This window comes from Mustela lutreola, chromosome 2 (assembly GCF_030435805.1).
Source record: "Mustela lutreola isolate mMusLut2 chromosome 2, mMusLut2.pri, whole genome shotgun sequence".
Classification (NCBI taxonomy): Eukaryota; Metazoa; Chordata; class Mammalia; order Carnivora; family Mustelidae; genus Mustela; species Mustela lutreola.
Window position 1 is genome coordinate 164,925,195 of NC_081291.1, and position 23,143 is coordinate 164,948,337.

The window sequence follows — 23,143 nt, forward strand, 5'->3', positions numbered from 1 at the left end:
TTATTTAATGCCTCTCATTTCCCTAAGTTTGAGCATTAGATAATTTCGTCATCTAAATGTTGATTTAATTTCTAAACCAGGTGCTGTCCTGGGTTCTAGGATAATAATACCGATTGAACTGTATAGAGGTGTCAGAATTATTGACATCTGTTTTTTTTTTTTTTTAAAGATTTTATTTATTTATTTGACAGACAGAGATCACAAGTAGGCAGAGGCAGGCAGAGAGAGAGGAGGAAGCAGGCTCCCTGCTGAGCAGAGAGCCCGATGCGGGACTCGATCCCAGGACCCTGAGATCATGCCCTGAGCTGAAGGCAGCAGCTCAACCCACTGAGCCACACAGGCACCCCTGAAGTAACATCTGTTAATCTACCTTGAACTTGTCTAAAGGAAAGGGCTACAACAGTATAGTATCTAGAAAAAGCTTTTTTAAAAAAATATTCATTATTTTCCTCTTTGCTAGGCACTGACGATGGAGTCAATAAGCAGTACAAAGCAATCTCTTCGAAAGAGGAAAAAAATGTACCTATTTTAGAAGTTAAATATCACTGAACAATACAAGGTTTCACAAGAGAAATGGTGACTAAAATATCAGTGATATAGACAATGTGTGCTATGAATATAGAGTAGGGAAATACAAAGAAGGGGATAAGTCAACATAAGTTGTTATTTTGTATTATTCTACCTTAACCTTGAGGAAATGGTGGGATATGTGTAGTTGGAGAGAAGGTGGGTGCTGGTGATTTAGGAGAAGGAAACGAAAGCTGCAAAGCGACCTGGGTTTTAAAGCATGAACACAACATGTGATATTATGTGCATCCTTTAATAATTTCTTTAGATCAAAGTCAAAAACCCAAAACGGTTAGAAATGGTGGGTGGGAAGAAGGTGGGCATGACTACAAAGGGACATCTTGAAGATCCTAATGGTAATGAGGTAGTTTTGCATCTTGATTACTGTGAATGGTTCCATGAATCTACAGATGTGATAAAATGACATAGAATTATACACATGTTCTGTATTAATGTCAATTTCCTGGTTTTGATATTGTTGCATAAGAGGTAACCAATGGGAGAAACTGGTTGAAGGGTACATGATTCCTTCCTATACTATCTTGGTAACTTCCTGTGATTCACTAATTATTTTGAAATAAGAAGCAAAAATTTTTTTTTTGAAGCCAAATTTTTTTAAATAGGCATAAGAGACCAAAACCCCCAACATAATTCTAAAGTTATTTCAGTCTGTGCTGCTGATTAGTGCTTGTATTTCTTGTATTTGGGAATTACTAATGTCAAAGCAAATTACCCTCATTTCACAATGTATACATGTATCAAACCATCACATAGTACACTTTAAACTTATACAGTGTTATATTTCAGTTATGGTTCAATAAAGATGGAGAAAAAAGGTAAATTACCATGTGTAACTGATACGCTGCATGCTGCAGTTATCCAATTAGCCATAGCTGTTAGCTTCTACCAGTTCTCAACGGTCAGACCTCCTGCCTTCCTGAATGCATTAAACTTCTGTCCGCTATTTATAATTTGTGTTTCCAATAAGGGTGTACCACATGTACACACAGACTCATTCTGACTGCTGTGGTCACTACCATGATCACTCTGGGCAGAAGTGAGGTATGGGGGAAGCAGATGAGAGGTGGATGGATCTACTGGGGAGCTATGTTCCAGACACTTGACCAGTGTATGAAAGACTGTGGACAAGAGCTATGTAGGAGGTAGAATTAACAGAGTTTCTGGGGCAGAATTTTGAATTTCTGGGGATAACGTTGAGCTGTTTGAATGAAACACATGAGCTTCTCTAAGACATGTTCTTTTGCCTGCATTATTCTGGGATCACTGTCCTCTCTGTTGCTATAACCAGAAAATCTCAAAAATCCCAGCCTTTTCCCTACCTCTAACCACCCTGCCCTTCATTGATTACCAAACTTCTTTGATTTGCATTCCCTGCTTCCTCTTTGATATCCTAGATGAAAGCATAATACTATACATAAGAGTAAATAGCATTCAAATAGATAAAGTGAAAACTAATGGAACATTTGAAGGAAATGAACAAACTCTGTTCCCAGACAGTTTAGAGTCACGTAAATGCTTTAAGGCAAAGGCCCAGCAGAACGTCAGGTTCACTTTTCTGTATTCCCCTTTCTCTGGGATCATGTCCCCTCAAGTCCCAATTGTTTTTGTAACTTTGAACTTCAACTTTTGTCTCCTCTTCTCTTCAAGAATGTCTAAAGCTCTAGAACACAGCATTCTGTTTGACTTCTTGGTCTCACGCAAACTGTTGGCAACTTGTCGTTAGGAGGAAAAGTTGCAGAAGAATCCCTCACCTTCCCACTACCCAACATAACAATCCTGTTACCTGTGCATCCACCTGCTTTCTTCCCTTTTTTATTTTATTTTTTTAATGTTATTTTTATTTTTTTATTTTTTAAAAAAGATTTTATTTATTTATTTAACAGAGAGAAATCACAAGTAGTCAGAGAGGCAGGCAGAGAGAGAGAGAGGAGGAAGCAGGCTCCCTGCTGAGCAGAGAGCCCCATGCGGGACTCTATCCCAGGACTCCGAGATCATGACCTGAGCCGAAGGCAGCGGCTTAACCCACTGAGCCACCCAGGCGCCCATTCCCTTTTTAATAATAGAGATGTCCTCTCCATTCCATTTGAGGGCAGTTCTGCCGCCTCCTTTGGATTATTCTGTTTTCCATCTTTTTCAAGATTTCATACTACTTATTTTCTCTTGTCATAAATTTAACCTCACCTGCTTATTGGATCATTTCCATTGGTATTTAAATGTGTTTGAGTATCTTCCATGAACAAAAAATCAATTCTTCAACTTTCCATTCTCCTCTAGTTACTGCCCCATCTTTCTCCTCCTGACTTTTCCAAGAGGATTGATCATTCCTGTAGCCTCTTGACTAGTATCTAGTCTCATCCATTCCACCAAGTCTGCTCCTGTAAAGAAACCAGTGATGTCCACTTAACATTTTCAGTTCTCATCTTTCTTGACCTCTTACTTCCTTTGATTCTGTTGACCTTACATTCTCTGAATTACCATTTCCCTTTAACTTTTGTGACCTTATTCTCTCCTGGTTCCCAATTCTACATCTTGCCCTTCCTTTTCAGCCTTCCTCACCCAATTACTGAGTATTCTTTCCCTATAGCTCTGTTCCAATCTCTCTTTTCATTCTGTTTTCTTGACCTGGGTCTTACCATCCAAGTCCATAACTTCCTTGTAAGCCCAAACGTGCCACTGGATATTTGCACCAGGTATTTGCTTTGTAAAACATACTCCCTCAAACCTTCCCCTAACTTATTGTGTAATTCTATTCCCCCTTCATCTTGAAGTTTAGATACCACCTTCTCAGGAAGCCTTGCACAGCTTCCTTTGCTCTTGTGGCACCTCTGCAACACTTGTCACAATTATAATTTACATTTATTTATATGATTTGTTAAATGACAAGCTCTCTTGTTGGAGGTAAGCTCCATAGTGCCAGATGCTGTATTTTTCTTTTATAGTTTTACCCTTAGCATCCCACAAAATGCCAAATACATAGTAGACACATAATAATTATAGAATGAAATGACTGAGTGAAGAAACATCTTGAATAATGTGTCTACAGAATATCGAGATGGGGACTTTGCAGTCATGGTTAAATATATGATTTTGGGAGATCAAGAGAATGGTCTGGGGGCGCCTGGGTGGCTCAGTGGGTTAAGACCTCTTCCTTTGGCTCAGGTCATGATCCAGGGTCCTGGGATCAAGCCCCACTTCGGGCTCTCTGCTCAGCAGGGAGTGTGCTTCCCCCTCCCCCAACCTGCCTGTCTGCCTATTTGTGATCTCTGTCAAGTAAATAAATACAATCTTAAAAAAAGAGAGAATGGTCTGGCCTAGAGAGATGAATCAATTTGGAATCTAATGGTGTGTGAGTGGTAATGAAGACTTATGTCAGTTATAAGATTTCCCAGGGAATGCTTATGGAGTGAGAGAAGAGGGAAGAGGACAAACGCCCTGGGAACAGCCACATTTAATGAACTGGGGCAGCTAGAGAACGATCCACCAAAGGCTGCTCAGACTGGATATGCCATCCACACACTGCAGGTTTTCCTTCTCCTTTTATTCTGAAGGATGACCTGATTTTAATATTCTGCCTTTTGGACTAACATACTTCACAGCTGCATTTTTGGCTCAGAAAATGTATTATGACATCTGTAAGGGAAACAAATCTAAATCTAATGTTAACACTTAGCTTATTAATGATTATGTATAGTGATTAATAAGATGACTTATTATTGCAGTGAGGGATTAAGGATTTAAAAAATGATTAGTATAGGGGCACCTGGGTCGCTCAGTCGGTTAAGTGTCTGCCTTCTGCTCAGGTCATGATCCCAGGGTCCTGGGATTGAGCCCTGCATTGGGCTTTCTGCTCAGCAGAGACCCTGCTTCTTCTTCTTCTCCCTCTGCCTGCAGCTCCCCCTGCTTGTGGGCTCTCTCGCGCTGTCAAATAAATAAATGGAAATCTTAAAAAAATTTTTTTAAAAAATAGTTAGTATACATAGCAATTAAATTTCTTCCTGATTTGTGATCTTTTTGAGCTATGCTTCTAAAAATTCACCTAAATGTGAATGATATGTTAATCTTCCTTTTTCAGCCTGACAGTACTTTACTGATTATCTGTGAGAATGGCTATGTTCTTGAAACGCCACTTCCAACCATAAAGGAGGAAGAGGAAAATCGTGATGTAGTTTCCTATGAAATCAAAGACATGGACATAAAATATTTTCATTTCTCAAGTGTCAAGTCTAAGATTCTGGTATGAGATATCCTTGAAGCATTATCTTCTAATGTGTTTTTTTCTTAGAAAAATTTTAAAATTATTTCTATTAACATATAATGTATTATTTGCCCAAGGGGTACAGGTCTGTGGATTATCAGGCTTACACATTTCTCAGCACTCACCATAGCATGTACCCTCCCCAATGTTTTTCTTAGAATTTAAAGTATCCTTTTTTTCCTTGAAGTTTTTATTTAAATTCCAGTTAACATACAGTGTAATATTAGTTTCAGGTATACAGTATAGTGATTCAACACTTTCATACATCACCTGGTGCTCATCACAAGTACCTCCTTAGTCCCTATTTTCTACCTAACCCATCCCCCATCTTTCCTCTGGTAACCATCAGTTTGTTCTCTGTAGTTAAGAGTCTGTTTCTTGGGGGGTGCCCCGGTGGCTCAGTCAGTTAAGCATTCTTAATTTAGCTCAGGTCATGATCTCAGGGTTGTGAGATCAAGCCGTGTGCCAGGCTCCATGCTGGGTGTGGAGCATGCTTAAGATTCCCTCTCTCCCTGGGGGTGGGGTTATGGACATTGGGGAGGGTATGTGCTTTGGTGAGTGCTGATTCATAGACCTGTACCCCTGGGGATAAAAATACATGTTTATAAAAAATAAAAAATTAAAAAAAAAAAAAGATTCCCTCTCTCCCTATCCCTCTGCCCTGCATGCCTCTCTGGAAAAAAAACAAAAAATGTCTGTTTCTTGGTTTGCCTCTCACTTCCCCACATGATCATATGTTTTGTTTCCAAGCCCTACATATGAATAAAGTCATATATATTTATCTTTCTCTAACTGACTTTACTTAGTATAATATTCTCTACCTCCATCCACATCATTGCAAATGGCAAGATTTCATTCTTTTTAATGGCTGAGTAATATTCCATTGCATAAAAGTGCTGATGAAATATGAAGAAGAATAAGACATTTACCCTGACTTTATGAGCTTATAAGCTGGTAGAAAGCAGCTGACTATATTAGAAGGCAGTAGTGAATGGATATTAAAATCACAGTGCAAAGAAAATAATTTTAGGAGTGTGGAGTGAAACAAATTTGAGTTTGCTGGTGGGGGGGTTAGGGGGGATCAAAGATGACTAGATAGAGGGAACATTTAGTATTTAAAAAAATGAGAAGAGGGGTGCCTGGGTGGCTCAGTGGGTTAAGCCTCTGCCTTCGGCTCAGGTCATGATCCTGGTGTCCTGGGATCGAGTCCCGCGTTGGGCTCTCTGCTCAGCCGGAGGCCTGCTTCTCCCACACACTCCGCCTTCTTCTCTGCCTACTTGTAATCTCTGTGTCTGTCAAATAAATAAATAAATCTTAAAAAAAATGAGAAGAATTTTGAGAGGATGAAAAAGGAGAGGAAGGCAATAAGAGCTGGAATAACATCCTGAGGGAAAGCAGAGTTGTAAGAATTTCTGGTGTTTTAGAAAAATGAAGACTGGAATGTTGAGACCCAGGGATGCAGTATGTTAGAGGGAAGTGGCAGAAATCTATGACCAACACTTGGGCTCCTTAAATACCAGCCAAGATATTTCAATTTAATTCAAGACCATTGAGATCCATTATGAGTTTTTTTCCTCTTTTCTTCCCTCCCACCCCCATTTGTTCTTTGAAGAAATTCTTATTTCAGTATAGTAGACACACAATGTTATATCAGTTTCAGGTACGCAACATAGTGATACAACAAAACTGTACATTATGCTGTGTTCACCACAAGTGAAGCTACTACCTGTCACCATACAACACTATTACAGTACCATTGACTATATTCCCTATGCTGTACTTTTTATATTTTATGTATATGTCATCATATTTTACATCTTTTAATTCATAATTTTCTTCTAATTATGGCTTTCTTTTTCCTACTTAAAGAAATCCCTTTCACATTTTTTGTAAGGCCAGTTTAGTGATGATAAACTCCTTTAATTTTTCTTTGGTTGGGAAATTTTTTCTCCTTTTATTCTGGATGATAAACTTGCCAGGTATAGTATTCTTGGTTGTAGGTTTTTTCCTTTCAATACTTTGAATATATAATGCCACTCCCTCTGGCCTTCAAAGCTTCTGCTGAAAAACTGACTGATAGCCTTATAGGGTTTCCCTTGTATGTAGCTTCTTGCTACTTTCTTACTACTTCTACAAATCTCTTTATCTTTAACCTTTGACATTTTAATAATTGTGTTTCATGGGTTCATCTTGTTTTTAACTACCATGCTTCCTAAACCTGGATGTCTGTTTCTTTTCCCAGATTAGTGAAGTTTTGAAGCTAGTATGTCTTCAAATGAATTTTCTGCACCTTTCTTTTCTCCTTCTGGTACCCCTATAATGTGAATATTTGTTTGATGTTGTCCAGAGATCTCCTAACTTATCCTGATTTTTTTTTCTGTTGTTCATTTTGGGTGCTTTCCATTACCCTATGTTCCAGATCACTGATCCATTCTTCTGCATCCATAATCTGTTGATTCCCTCTAGTGGTTTTTCCCCCCACTTCACTTCAGTATTGTATTCTTCATTGCTGATTTTTAAAAATATTTTTTTCTTTGTTGAAGGCCTACTGTGTTCTTTTACTCTTTTCTCAAGCAAGCTGAACATCTTTATGATCATTGGTTAAACTCTTTTTGAAGCATATGGCATATCTCCTTTTTATTTAGTTCTTTTTTTGGAGATTTTGTCCTGTTCTTTCTTTTGGAATGTATTCCTCTGCCTCCCATTTTTCTTGACTTTCATGTTTGTTCCTATGAATTAGGTAAGACAGCTACTTCTCCTAAATTTGGAGAAATGATCTTGTATATGGTCTCCCATATATATAGTTGACAATTTCCTCTGGCTGGCTGGAGCTTCAGATGGTGTAGGTTGAGGGTTTCAGGGCATTCCATGCTGTGTCTGACCTGGTGAGATGACTGGAGCTGAAGTGGGTGTAAGTGGGGAAGTCCCAGGGCTTTTCATGCAGTGGACATCCTGGCAGGACAGCTAAAATGGAACTGGGTGCTGATTTGGAGGATCCGGGGGTCCCTGGGTATGCTGCACAGGGGCTGCCCTTGTGGAGTAATAGGATCCAGGGCTGGGGGATGCCTGTGCTATCTACAGGGGACTTTCTGGTGGGACAGCTGGTGCCAAAGCAGGCATCAGCCAGGAGGTCCCAGAGCACTCTATACTGGGGTTGTTCTAGCAAGCTGTCTGAAGCAAATGTGGTGTGGATCTGGAGTTTTCAGGGATCCTTCGCACCTGTGTCACTGTGATGCAACAGGTGGAGCTGTGGGGAGTGCTATCCATGGTGTCCTGGTGTATACCTCCCTGGATCCTCCTTGGTGAGATTGCTAGAGCTAGTGGGGGCTAGGTGCCTTGGGCTCACTGATGTGGTAGGCTGGTTAGGGTGCCCAGATCTTGCTCCCCTCATTCACACTGTCATGGTGGAGGGGTAGCATAAACTGTGGTTCTTGCCAGCCCTTCTGTCCTGCAGAGATTTTCAGCATCTCCCTGCAGTTTGGCAGGGTTCTAAGGCTGGTTGTTTTATATACTAGTTGCTCTTTTATTTATTTATAAATAATAAATAGTTGCTCTATTTTACTTATTTTTTTTTTAAGATTTTATTTATTTATTAGACAGAGATCACAAGTAGGCAGAGAGGCAGGCAGAGAGAGAGAGAGTGGAGGAAGCAGCCTCCCCTTTCCTTGCAGAGAGTCCGATGCGGGGCTCGATCCCAGGACCCTGAGATCATGACCTGAGCTGAAGGCAGAGGCTTTAACCCACTGAGCCACCCAGGTGCCCCTTTTACTTATTTTTTATTTAAATTCAATTAACATATAATGTATTATTTGTTTCAGAGGTACAGGTCTGTGATTCATCAGTCTTATATTATCCCCAGTACTCATTATAACACATAGCCTCCCCAGTGCTCATCACCTAGTTACCCCATATCCCCATCCTCATTACCCCTAGCAACCTTCAGTTTGTTTCCTATGATTAAGGGTCTCTTATGGTTTGCCTCCCTCTCCGGTTTCATCTTATTTAATTTTTTCCTCTCTTCCCCTATGATCCTCTGTTTTGTTTCTTAAATTCCACATATCAGTGAGATCATATGACCATTGTCTTTCTCTGACTGACTTATTTTGCTTAGCATGATACCCTCTAGTTCCATCCATGTTGTTGCAAATGGCAAGACTTCATTTTTTGATGGCTGAGTAATATTCCATTATAAAGATACATACCACATCTTTATCTATTCACCTGTCAAGAAAGATATCTGGGCTCCTTCCACAGTTTGGCCATTGTAGACATTGCTGCTATAAACTTTGGGGTGCAGATGCCCCTTTGGACCACTACATTTGTATCTTTAGGGTAAATACCTAGTAGTTCTGTGTTGTAGGATAGCTCTATTTTAACTTTCTGAGGACCTTCCATACTGTTTTCCAGAGTGGCTGCTCCAGCTTACTTTCCCACCAGCAGTGTAGGAGGGATCCACTTTTTCTGTATCATCAACATCTGTCATTTCCTGACTTGTTAATTTTAGCCATTCTGACTGGTGTGAGGTGTATTTCATTGTGGGTTTCATTTGTATTTCCCTGATGCCAAGTGATGTTGAGCATTTTTTCATGCTTCTGTTGGCCATTTGGATGTCTTCGTTGGAGAAATGTCTGTTCATGTCTTCTGCCCATTTCTTGATTGGATTTGCTCTTTGGGTGTTGAGTTTGATAAGTTCTTTATAGATTTTGGATATATTCTGGTTTCTCTTCAGATCATACAAATCTTTCACCTTTTACTAGTTTCTCTTTTCCTTGCCTTTTATTTTTTTTTATTTTATTTATTTGACAGAGAGCACAAGTAGGTGGAGAGACAGGCAGAGAGAGAGGCGGAAGCAGGCTCCCTGTGGAGTAGAGAGCCTGATGTGGGACTTGATCCCAGGATCCTGGGATCATGACCTGAGCCAGAGGCAGAGGCTTTAAAAACCACTGAGCTACCCAGGCGTCCCTAAACCTTGTCTTTTTTTTTTCCCCCTGTGTCCCAAGGCAGACAAATCTGTTCCTGCTCTCTCAGTACTATCCATTCCCACTGCAGTTCAGAGCATTTGGGGATAGAGGTTTCTATCATTACTGTGTCTCCATTCTTTTGTCGGGAAGAGGCTGTTCAGTCATCCCTCCCACCGTGTGATTTTGAGGAGGGGATTGATGTGATGAGATCATATAAATTGGATAATTATGAGGGATAAAAAAGAAATAAAGAGGGAAAAGATGGGAGGTAGGGATGCCAGTGTTAGGTGGCTTTTGAAAGGTCTGAAAGGTGCAAGGGGTCTAAGAGTATTACTAAAAATAGGAACAACTTTTCTCAGGGCTTATTTTGATCTACCTAATTCATGGGTTGATGGTGATAGACTGGAAGAAACTGCATTTAGCTCTTCTGTTAGGAAAAAAAAAGAGAAAATAATTTCTGTAAACTTAAGATTGAAGGGGTTAATACAGAAATGATTTAAAAATGTTAATGATGAAATATATCCCCAAATTGATAATTTTTTTGATAATTATTTTAAAATGACATTATTTTACATCAGAGCTGTGAGTTTTTCTAGAACCCTAATCTGTTTTTCATTTTGTCATCCCCTTACTATAAATGAATGATTTACAGTTGTTTTTCTATCTTAATGTCTCTTGCAAAAGCGATTAATAGAAATAGAAAAGAGAAAGGCATTAAGGGATTTGAAGAAGAAGGAGAAGGAAGAAAGGAGGAAGCAGCTAGCAGCAGAGATGGGAGAAGATGGAGAAAAGGAACTCCAAGTAGAGGAGGAGGAGGAGGAAGAGGAAGAGGAGCCATTACCTGAAATCTTTATTCCATCAACTCCCTGTCACATCCTCTGTGGATTTTACTCTGAGCCAGGGAAGTTCTGGGTTTCTTTGGTGAGTAACAATGTAATACATAAAGTTTATCTCAGCTCTAATCAAATATAGTTCATGATCATGATTTTCCAGCACACTGTTACTTTCTAACTTATGGTAAGGCCATTTATTAACTACCATTAAAGGTGTGAATTCTGGTGAATAAATGTGAGTTACAGTTTTTATAACATCTTGATATCTCTTTTATGTCTGCTTATTATGCTATCATCTATAACAATCATACGTGTTCCAGGAGGTCAAAGGGGAGAATAATTAAAGATAGAAGGGCAAAGCGCTAAGGATTCTTCCAGTTGATTCTATGGCCTTTTAAATTGTGCAACTAAGTGACATTTTGAAAATATTGGGCACACTATCCTGTAAACTTTTGCTTGCATTTTGTTATTTGCAGCTGTGCTGTGTGGCCACGTGGAAGTCTGGGAAGATGGCTGTTTTTAGGTGGTCACATTGCCACTCTGAACAAAATTGGGATTGGGCTAGTAAAGAAAAAAAGAAAAATGGATATCAGGGAGATAGACACCATGAATTGTCACAATATCATGACAACTATATCCTCTAATTATACATTTTCTACTCCTATAATAAGATATTGATCAATTGCAAAGCAAGATTTACTTCATTATAAATTTGTCACAAATTTCATCTCCATTCACCAAAAAAAGTAATAATTGACAAAAAAGTATACAGGCATACCCTATTTTATTGCACTTCACAGGTACTTTGATTGTCACCAATTGGTTTGTGGCAATCCTCTGTTGAGGAAGTTTATTGGTATCATTTTCCCCAAAACATTGGCTCACATCATGTTTCTGTGTCACATTTTATAATTCTTGCAGTATTTCAAACTTTCTCATTATTATTCTTTGTTGTTATGATCTGTGGTCATTGATCTTTGTTGCTATTGTAGTTGTTGGGGGGAGTCCTGAGCCACATCCATATTAGACCACAAATTTAATGATAAATATGGTGTGTGTTTTGACTGCTCCACTAACCAGCCATTCCCCTGCCTCTCTCACTCTTCTTGGGCTTTCCTATTCTCTGAGATATAATAATATTGAAATCAGGCCAGTTAACAACCTTACAATGGCTTCTAATTGTTCAAGTGAAAGCAAGAATCACACGCTTCTCACTTTAAATCAAAAGCTAGAATGATTAAGCTCAGTGAGGAAGGCAGGTCAAAAGCCAAGATAGGCCAAAAACTAGACCTCTTGTGCTAAACAGTTGGCCAACTTGTGAATGCAAACAAAAAGTTCTTGAAGGAAATTAAAAGTACTAGTCCAGTGAACACATGAATACTAAGAAAGAAAAACAGACTTATTGCCAATGTGGAGAAATTCTCAGTGGTCTGGATAGAAGATCAAACCAGCCATAACATTCCCTTAAGCCAAAGCCTAATCTAGAGCCGGGCCCTAAATCTCTAATTCTCTGAAGGCTGAGAGAGGTGAGGAAGCTATAGAAGAAAAGTTGGAATTTAGCAGAGTTTGGTTCATGATGTTTCAGAAAAGAAGGAAATAAGCCTTCTCCATAACACAGAAGTGTAAGGCAAAGTAGCAAGTGCTAATGTAGAAGCTGTAGCAAGTTCTCCAGAAGTTCTGGCTAAGGTAATTCATAAAGATATCTACACTGAACAAGGGACTTAAAAAAAATTTTTTTTAATTTATATACTTGAGAGATAGAGAGTGAGAAAATGAGCAGGGAGAGCAGCAGAGGGAGAGGGAGAAGCAGACTTCCCACTGAGCAGGGAGCCTGACATGAGGCTCAATCCCAGGACCCTGAGATCACAAGCTGAACCTAAGGTAGACACTTAATCGACTCAGCCACCCAGGGGCCCTGAGAAAGGATTTTCAGTGTAGATGAACCAGTCTCATTGTGGAAGAAAATGCCATCTAGGACTTTCAGAGAGAAGTCAATGCCTGGCTTCAAAGAATAGGTTGTTTTTCTTGTCAGAGGCTAATGCAGCTGGTGACTTAAGTTGAAGCCAGTGCTCATTTACCATTCTGAAAATCCTGGACCTTGGGAATTACATTAAGTCTATGTTGCCAGTGCTCTATAAATGGAACAACAAAGCTAGATGACAGCGCATCTGTTTACAACATGGTTACTGGATATTTTAAGCTCACTGTTGAGACCTACTCCTCAGAAAAAAAGATTCTTTCAAAATATTACTGCTCATTGACAATGCATCTGGTCACCCAAGAACTCTGATGGAGACATACAGTGAGATTAATGTTGTTTTTATGCCTGATAGTGCAACATCCATTTTGCAGCCTGTGCATCAGGGAGTAATTTAAACTTTCAAGTCTTATTATCTAAGAAATACACTTTGTAAGGCTATGGGTGCGATAGATTGCAATTCCTCTAACGGATCTGGGCAAAGTCAATGGAAAAACTTCTGGAAAGGATTCACCATTCTAGATTCATGGGAAGAGGTCAAAATATCAACATTAACAGGATTTCTTGGAAGAAGTTGATTCCAACTCTCACAGATGACTCTGAGGGGTTCGGGACTTGAGTGGAGGGAGAAACTGCAGTTATGGTAGAAATAGCAAGAGAACTAGATTTACAGGGACGCCTGGGTGGCTCAGTGGTTAAGCCGCTGCCTTCGGCTCAGGTCATGATCTCAGGGTCCTGGAATCGAGCCCCGCATCAGGCTCTCTGCTCAGCAGGGAGCCTGCTTCCTCCTCTCTCTCTGCCTGCCTCTCTGCCTGCTTGTGATCTCTCTCTGTCAAATAAATAAATAAAATCTTTAAAAAAAAAAAAAACAAAGAGAACTAGAATTACAAATGGACCCTGAAGATGGGACTGGATTGGCTGCAATCCCATGATAAAAATGGTAACAGATGAGGAGTTGCTTCTTATGGATGGGTAAAAAAAAATGGTTTCTTGAGATGTCATCTACTCCTTGTGAAGATGCCATGAAGATGGTTGAAATGGCAACCAAAGGATTTAGAATATCACATAAACCTATTTGATAAGCTGCAGCAAGGTTTGAGAGGATTGACTCCAATTTTGAAAGAAGTTCTACCCTGAGTAAAATGTTAACTAACAACATTGCATGCAACGAAGAAATTCATGAAAGGAAAAGTCAATTGATGCAGCAAACTTCATTATTGCCTTATTTTAAGAAATATGGCTGTGGCCACCCAGCCTTCAGCAACCACCACCCTGATCAGTCAGCAGCCATCAATGTTGAGGTGAGACCCTCCATCAGCAAGAAGATTAAGACCTGCCCAATGCTCAGATTACGGTTAGAAATTTGGGGCAATAAAGTATTTTTAAATTAAGGTATGTACATTTTTTCTTAGACATAATGCTATTACATACTTAATAGACTATGGTATATTGTAAACATAACTTTCATATGCACTGGGAAACAAAAAATCAATTGACTCACTTTATTGCAATAGTAGCTTTATTGAGGTGGTCTGGAATTGAACCTCTCTTATCTCTGAGGTATATCTGTAAGTGAGAGATTACCATTTATGCACAACCTATCCCAGTCTTTGGCCAGGCCAGAACACTGAGTAGCCAAGGATTGTTACTACAAGGAGTAATGAGCATTAACTTCTCCCTGTGTTCAGTTTTTCCTAGACATACATCTTTGTTAGCAACTTCTAGGGAGGCAAGCAGCAAAAAGGATAGAAAGTAGTGATGCTTTGTCCATCTTTATGAAACAATGGTTGATGACTACTATTGTGTGGGGTTCAAGGGCATAGGGATAAATAAGGCATGTTTCCTGCCCTCAGGAAATTCCTTCATCTCAGGAGAAGAGAGGCACAGAAACAACTGTAATACAATGTAATAGCATTCTAGTATCCTTGAAACACATGCAAAAATTATTATATAACAAACACATTCACTGCTTATTCTTAGGATTGCCCAATAAATATTATATGAGACATTCTTGCCCTAGGTGTATTTGTTACCTGAAATTCATATTTAACTGGGTATCTGGTATTTTTATTTGTGGAATACGGAAACCTATTTATTCTGTACAGAGCACCCTTCTAAGTGATTTACTAACCACCCTATAAAATAAATCCTCTTATAATTTGCATGTTGCATAAGAAGAAACCAAGGCAGGGAGAGGTTATGTCACTTATCCAAGGTCATATAACTAACAAGAGGTGGAACCAGGGTCTGGACTCAGGCAGTTTGGGCCTAGAGTCCATGCTTTTAACCATTAAGCTCCACCAGCATGCAAGATTAAGGTACAGTTGACAGAGGTAGCGCCGCTGATTCTGCTTGATGCAAATATTTGCCAGCTCCATTCCTGCAACCATATAGACTGTGTAGAAGACCAGTCTCCCTGTGAGGTTGTGACTGCAGTTCTCAAGTCCATGCTCATGCTGCAGGCCCATTCTCCCACCGAGCCCTGTTGGCTCTGCCACTTGGCTGAATTACTGGTATAATTCTTCCTCCCCTCAGACATGCTACACCCTCCCTTGCCTTCTAAGATAACCTTCTCTCACGTTTCACTGAGAAAATCAAATTTTCCTTGACTTTATTTTTTTTAAAGATTTTATTTATTTTGACAGACAGAAATCACAGGTAGGCAGAGAGGCAGGGAGAGAGAGAGAGAGAGGAAAGGAAGCAGGCTCCCTGCTGAGCAGAGAGCTCGTTGCGGGGCTCAATCCCAGGACCCCGGGATCATGACCTGAGCTGAAGGCAGAGGCTTTAACCCACTGAGCCACCCAGGTGCCCCTTCCTTGACTTGTCTTAAATAGATCTGACACGCTATGAGGATCCATACAAGTATTGTCTGCCCTGCCTGTTTTGCCTGTTGTTCCAGTTGATGATGGTCTGCTGCAACTGTCCAAGGACGCTCTTCCTCAAGCCTTTTGATCCCACCCCTCTCCCTTCCTCCAATAGTTTATTCCTGGAGTAAGCCACCCAGTCTCCTGTGTCATCCACTTCCTTCTGTTCACTAAATTCTTATCTTATAAACATGCTCTAGTACTTAAAATTTTTCCTTAACCTCTCTTTCCTTCCCTTCCAGTCCTCCTTTTAGAGGTGATCCTGAAGATAATATGCACCTTTAAATTCATATAATTTGATATAAATTTATTTTTCTAATTTCAGAGAAAAAAGATCTGAGAGCACTTTAATGCCATGTATCCTCTCCCTCCCCATTGTCCTATATTTTCTCTCTCTCTCTCTTTATATATATTTGTATCCCCAAAAGGTATTTTACTATTATATTGTTGATATTACTTTGGTTTATCCTTTTTCTTGCTGTTAATTCCTTTCTATATATTTGTAATTGCATCTTCTGCTTTAAATATATAATACATATTATATATTTAATGTAGGTCTGCTAGTGACAAATTCTCTGTTTTGGGGGTTTTGGAGGGTTCTTAAAGTGTCCTCATTTTGCCTTTTTTTTTTAATTTATTTTTTATTTTCAGCATAACAGTATTCATTATTTTTTCACCACACCCAGTGCTCCATGCAATCTGTGCCCTTTATAATACCCACCACCTGGTACCCCAACCTCCCACCCCCCGCCGCTTCAAACCCCTCAGACTGTTTTTCAGAGTCCATAGTCTCTCGTTCACCTCCCCTTCCAATTTCCCCCAACTCCCTTCTCTCTATCTCCCCATGTCCTCCATGCTATTTGTTATGCTCCACAAATAAGTGAAACCATATGATAATTGACTCTCTCTACTTGACTTATTTCACTCAGCATAATCTCTTCCAGTCCCGTCCATGTTGCTACAAAAGTTGGGTATTTGTCCTTTCTGATGGAGGCATAATACTCCATAGTGTATATGGACCACATCTTCCTTATCCATTCGTCCGTTGAAGGGCATCTTGGTTCTTTCCACAGTTTGGTGACCGTGGCCATTGCTGCTATAAACCTTGGGATACAGATGACCCTTCTTTTCACTACATCTGTATCTTTGGGGTAAATACCCAGGAGTGCAATGGCAGGGTCATAGGGAAGTTCTATTTTTAATTTTTTGAGGAATCTCCACACTGTTCTCCAAAGAGGCTGTACCAACTTGCATTCCCACCAACAGTGGAAGAGGGTTCCCCTTTCTCCACATCCCCTACATCACATGTTGTTTCCTGTCTTGCTAATTTTGGCCATTTTAAGTGGTGTAAAGTGGTATCTCAGTGTAGTTTTAATTTGAATCTCCCTGATGGCTAGTGATAATGAACATTTTTTCATGTGTCTGTTAGCCATTTGTATGTCTTCATTGGAGAAGTGTCTGTTCATATCTTCTGCCCATTTTTTTTTATATGATTGTCTGTTTTGTGTGTGTTGAGTTTGAGGAGTTCTTTATAGATCCAGGATATCAACCTTTTGTCTGTACTGTCATTTGCAAATATCTTCTCCCATTCTGTGGGTTGCCTCTTTGTTTTCTTGACTGTTTCCTTTGCTGTGCAGAAGCTTTTGATTTTGATGAAGTCCCAAAAGTTCATTTTCACTTTTGTTTCCTTTGCCTTTGGAGACATATTTTGAAAGAAGTTGCTGTGGCTGATATCGAAGAGATTACTGCCTATGTTCTCCTCTGAGATTCTGATGGATTCCTGTCTCACATTGAGGTCTTTTATCCATTTTGCCTTTTTAAAAAATTTATATTTTTGTTGGAAATTTTGTTTTCAAACTTTGATATCTTTTAATCCTCTTTTGTCTTCCATTCTACCAGCTGCATTATTTATTTATTAGATTTTTTTTCAGTGTACTAGAATTCATTGTTTATGTACCACACCCAGTGTTCCATGCAATGCATGTCCTCCATAATACCCACCACCAGGCTCACGCAAACTCCCACCCCCCACCACTTCAAAACCCTCAGATTGTTTTTCAGAGTCCATAGTCTCTCATGGTTCATTTCCCCCTCCAATTTCCCTCAACTCCCATCTCCTCTCCATCTTCCCTATGTCCTCCATGTTATTTCTTATGCTCCACAAATAAGTGAAACCCATATGATAATTGACTCTCTCTGCTTATTTCACTCAGCATAATCTCTTTTTATTGTTTCTTTGACACCTAGTATGTCTTTTTCTCTTCGCTTTTAAAATTTTGTGTTAAAGCATGTCGTTTCTTCATATTTATCTTGCTGGTGGTCATAGCATTTCTTGAATCCCTACATAGTTTTATTCAGTTTTAGAAAACTCACAGCCGTTATCTACCGTAATATTGGTCTGGCCTATCTTTTTACTTGTTTCTGCTGGGATTTCAGTTTTCTGTATATTAACCCTTATTACTATGTCCCGTACGTACTTTACACACACACTGGCCTTTTTTGGTGGGTTATTTTCCATTTTTTTTTCTTTCTCCTGCCTTGGCCTGACTACTTTATCTGATCTCTGTTCCAGTTTTCTAAGTCTGCTGTGTCTAGTTGCTTTCAAGCCCATCTACTGATTGTAATTTGTCATTTTATTTGTTCTAGAATTTTATTTTTTCCATTTAGTTTTTTTTTATAGATTCCAGATGGCTTTTTAAATTTTCCATTTGGCTTCAGAGTCTTTAAATATACTATTCTTGGTTATTTAAAGTCCATTTTGTAAATATCTCAATATCTCATAACTTTGATTTGTCTTTTTAAAATCTGTTTAAATTCAATTTTGTTAACATATAGTGTATTATTAGTTTCAGGGGTAGAACTTAGTGATTCCTCAGTTGCATATAACACCCAAAGCTCTTTACATGCCCATCACCCAGTTATACCATCCCCCCACCTCCCCTCCAGCAGCTGTCAATTTGTTTCCTCTAGTCAAGAGTCTTAAGGTTTGCCTCATTTTCTGTTTTCATCTTATTTTACTTTTCCTTCCCTTTCCCTATGTTCATCTGTTTTGTTTCTTAAATTCCACATATGAGTGAAATCATATGGTATTTGTCTTTCTCTGATTGACTTATTTCACTTAGCATTATATTCTCTAGTTCCATCCATATCATTGCAAATAGCAAGATTTCATTTTTTAAAAAAATATTTTATTTATTTATTTGACAGAGAGAGAGAGATCACAAGTAGGCAGAGAGTCAGGCAGAGAGAGAAGGGGAAGCAGGCTCCCCGCTGAGCAGAGAGCCCCATGCAGGGCTCGATCCCAGGACCCTGAGATCATGACCTGAGCCGAAGGCAGCGGCTCAATCCACTGAGCCACCCAGGCACCCTGCAAGATTTCATTTTTTAAATGGCTGGGTAGTATTCCATTATGTGTATATATACTACATCTTCTTTATCCATTCATCTGTTCATGGACATCTGGGCTCTTTTCCATATTTTGGCTATTGTGAACCTTGTTGCTATAAACATTGGAGTGCATGTTTCCCTTCAAATCACTATGTTTGTATCCTTTGGATAAATACCTGTAGTGCAACTTCTGGGCTGTAGAGTAGTTCAATTTTTAACTTTTTGAGGAACCCCCATATCGGCTTTAGGGTGTCTGCACCAGTCTATATTCTCACCATAATCTTGTTTGTCCTTTGATTTAAGATAGGCAAGTCTAATCTTAGCTAGTATGCCTAGTTGATTTTTTTTTAATTGAATAATTGACCTTGTATGTGAAAAACTGTAGCATTTGTTGAGATATGTTGGCATTGTCTCCTGGAAATTTATTTTTGGTCCTGGAAAGCAGCTAGAAATCCTAGATCACTTTCATCTATTCAGTGATTGAGACTCATACATGTAGTGTGTAGTGCTCCAGGGTTGCAATGGAAAACCCACTGTAAGGTGTGTTTACTGTGTCTCCTTCTCCTTGGAGGATCCTGTGATTTCTTTCCTTCTTCCTAAGCCCATGAGGCAACAGATTGCTCTGCTGAGCTTCTAAGCCTCTCAGCTGCCACTTCCAGAACTGCCCATTGCCTCTGGGAGAAGAGCAATGCACTAGACTCAAAACTAGCTCTGAACACCATGTCCTACACAACTCTATTACTGAATACTAAATTCAAAATAATACCTGAAATAAAATGGAATTCAGTAGGTAATCAGAAGTGGTATCTCTCTTATAATAGCTTCTAAGTGGAAAGCAAATTACTGTAAGGTGTTTTATTATTGTATAATGTTATAGTTGCATATAAATAGACAGTGGAGATACTTTATAAAACCTTATCTATAATCATAGAAATAATATCAAAATAGATGTTTTAAGACCTCTATTTTAGGTTTTAAAATTTGAAATAATATAAAAATCCTCATGTGGTCATATGTATCTTATATTTAAATACTACTTATTTTTCTCTTTTCCAGGGTGGCTATGATGCTGGTTTTCTATATCACTGTGAGTTCCCCTTGTATGACCAGAGTACTGCTATCATAAAAAAGAAAGATGAACCTTTTGATTTTCGTCTTCTTGAAGATACAGAGGATAATCCCATCCAAACTATCACTTTCAGGTGAACTGAATTTCAGAAAGCCTTAAAAAAACCGATCCCATTTATGCCTGTGTTGTTGCCCATCATAAATATTGTTCATTTTAGAAGATCTGTCCAATTGGAGAAGTATGCGAATACTTTCTAGTTAAATAAATTGAATAAATGAATAGAATGAAAGCTAATTCCAAAACTGTATTTCAAGTCCCTTTGTCAAATATTCTGTCAGAATTTGTTTTTCACACAATAGGTTTGTAGGGATTTACTCAGGGGTATGCTACTGCTTGGTCAAATAATGAAGGTTCAGTGTTGCTATGATTCTGGAGAAATCACAAATTGAGATTTTTAAATGGTTGATAATTACATTTGTGATTTATTTGTGATATTATTATCATAATGTGATTTATTTGTGATATATTATCAATAATAAATCACAAATATTATTTGTGATAAATAGTCACAGATTGAGATTTAATAATTAAGAAGCATATATGCCAGTCATTCTTTTGAAGATCAAATATAATGGCTCCAAATTTCAAATTGGCTTTTCTTCTCCTTTTACTCTTTTGTACAGTTTTCTAGGGCTGCCATAGTTCCCTAGGTCTTCAAAATATGAATGGGGGGGCACAATGTAGTCTATAACATTTTTGTTAATAAAATTTAGCCATTTGTCAATTAATTTAAAATTAAACATTTTCAGATTAATATGAAGAACAATTTATGTTTCCTAGCATTCACCAAGATATGATGTTTTGTGGAATGCAAAATGGAGCAATTCGAGTCTATATCCTAAGTCAAAATAAGCCTTCATTGATTAATACAGAGTACTACTGGCACTTCAATATCCATGACAATAATTATGGATGTATTAAAGGCATCTGTACTAGTTTTGATGACCGTTTCTTGGTGACTACTGGAGCAGATAGTAATATCTTTGTTTTCACCATTTTTTCTGAATTTGAGCTAAAGAAAGACATCAAAGCCGAAGTGCCATCTCCTAGGGTATGTAACTAATAACAATGATAAAGAAATGATAAAGAAATTAATTTTAAAGTAGTGATGTCTAAATTACTTTCTTTAAAAATTGAAAACTCATTTACCTTATAGTCTATTCTTGTTAGAATTTTGACTTTCTGGTGCCTCTGTTATTAAAGTCACTGAATTCCCCTATAACACTAAAGGTACAGAATTTCCCAATTTAAAAAGACTGAGTAATTTTTTCTGTATCAATCGCTTTCTGGGTTAAATATCTTTGTTTTCAAAATGTACAACTTTTTCAGATATATATTTTGCTTTTTATTTATTCACTTAATGAACGGGCATATTTGGGAAGTATACCATAATTTGTGTGTTTGAAAGGAGTTGTAAAAGTGGTAGTTTTTAGTATTAGAATATGACAGTATGGATAAGGACCAAAGATTCAGTTAAATTATTCTATTCTTAAGCAGAGTGTATCGTTGTATTTGTAATGAAGATTGATCCCCAAATTATATCCATTTGCCCTACCACATGACAAAGTAGTTCCTTTGGGAAAAAAATCACTAATAACCATTTCAATTGCTCCTCAAGAAGAGGAATTGTATTAAAAAGACCATAGTTAAAATTCCTGTGAATACACCAGCATTCCATTGAATAGGTAACCAACTTTAAAAGAAGATACAAAAAAAGTAGGGCAGATTTGAGCAGGTAAATTTTCATTTCTATTAATAGAAGCAAAATTAGGAGAATGGACTATTGTCCAAAGAGCTCCCGCTCAGAAAGAAGAATTACAGAAGGGGAAAGTGTAAGAACAAGAGAATCTTTTTATTTCTACCTAGTGCTAGCTCTTTCTATGGAAATCTATATTGGACAGAAAAAACCCATTTCACATTTGTATAATAGCATCCTTTTATATATGAATTTAATCAGTATTTTTTATGTCCTTGATGTGACTCTGCTTTTAGGAAGACAGAATCAGAAAAAAACTGAATAAATAGAGTACTAAGCTCTGCATAGGTCTAAGGATCTTACTTTAGAATCTGCTGGGAAGTCCTTAAAAGTACAGATTCCTGAGCCCCAGCCAGGAGCAATTAAATCAGAATATCTGAAAGTGAGGGCCAGGTATTAGTACTTTATAAAATATCTAGCCTTCTTCCTGGGTCTCAGCCCCCATGACTCCAGTGTGCAGCTGGGATTGAGAACAATTGGCCTGTATTTTTGGCACAGTTGGTAGCAACTCTGTTTAACTCAAATTTATTATAAACAGCTGAGGCCAAGAGAAGGTTGGTTGGGTATCCTGGAGATCACACTGCTAATGGAAAACCAAGGGGCTTGGCTCTGGAAAACAAAACAATAGAAAAATTCAATCAAGTTATGTCATAAGTGATTAACAGTAATTACAATGTATTAGCCATCAATGTCTCTTCTACTGGTCATGTCTTATGACTTCACTTTTACTAAAGTTCTAAATTTTGGGGTACCTGGATGGTTCAGTCAGTCAGTAGAGTATGTAACTCTTCATCCCTGGATTGTGAGTTTGAGCCCCACATTGGGTATAGAGATTACTTGAAAAAAATAAAGTTCTGAAACTTATCCTACACAAAAATATGTAGATTTACATTTCATATGTTTAAAAACTAGAACTGTAATAATACAACTTCTTCAAAAAATAGTCCATATTTCTTCATAAGGAATGGCAACAAACCAGAGACCTATCTGTTATGAAAAAGAATAGAGAATAAATAAGTTCAATTTTACTTAGGAACTGATTAGCTAACAATCTTAGACTTCATTTTGTTTACTGGATTATAATTCTCCCTCCTTAAATTTTATAACATAGCACCCAAATAAGCAAAGTAATTTTAAGTGATTTACTTCATAGTTCCCTTAAACTAATTTGCTTACTAAAAGGAGATTCATATTTCTGATTTCATCTTTCTTTTTCAAGGAGGGGAACTGTATTATTCCTGCATATGTCACTGTATGTCTTTTTTTTTTTTTTTTTAGTAAGCTCAAGTGAAATGCTTAAAGTTTAAAAAATATTGTTTATCAATGATACTAAAAAAATTTATTTCAAAAAATATATATTTTAAAATCTTCCTGTATATATATAAGATATTT

At 38.1% G+C, this 23,143-nt stretch overlaps 1 protein-coding gene across 8 annotated transcripts in view; it reads left to right on the top strand.

Moving 5' to 3' along the window:
* The window catches only part of CFAP44 (cilia and flagella associated protein 44), a 159,593-nt gene that overhangs the window by 42,849 nt on the left and 93,601 nt on the right, over positions 1–23,143 (top strand). For all 8 annotated transcript variants that reach the window (XR_009351137.1, XM_059164104.1, XM_059164106.1 and 5 more), the window contains 4 exons: positions 4,661–4,822; positions 10,489–10,725; positions 19,923–20,068; positions 20,776–21,046. Coding sequence is in view for 7 of the 8 variants with exons in the window: in XM_059164104.1 (XP_059020087.1) it covers positions 4,661–4,822; positions 10,489–10,725; positions 19,923–20,068; positions 20,776–21,046 (816 nt within the window). In the remaining variant the exon portion in view is untranslated. The remainder of the gene's footprint in view (positions 1–4,660; positions 4,823–10,488; positions 10,726–19,922; positions 20,069–20,775; positions 21,047–23,143) is intronic.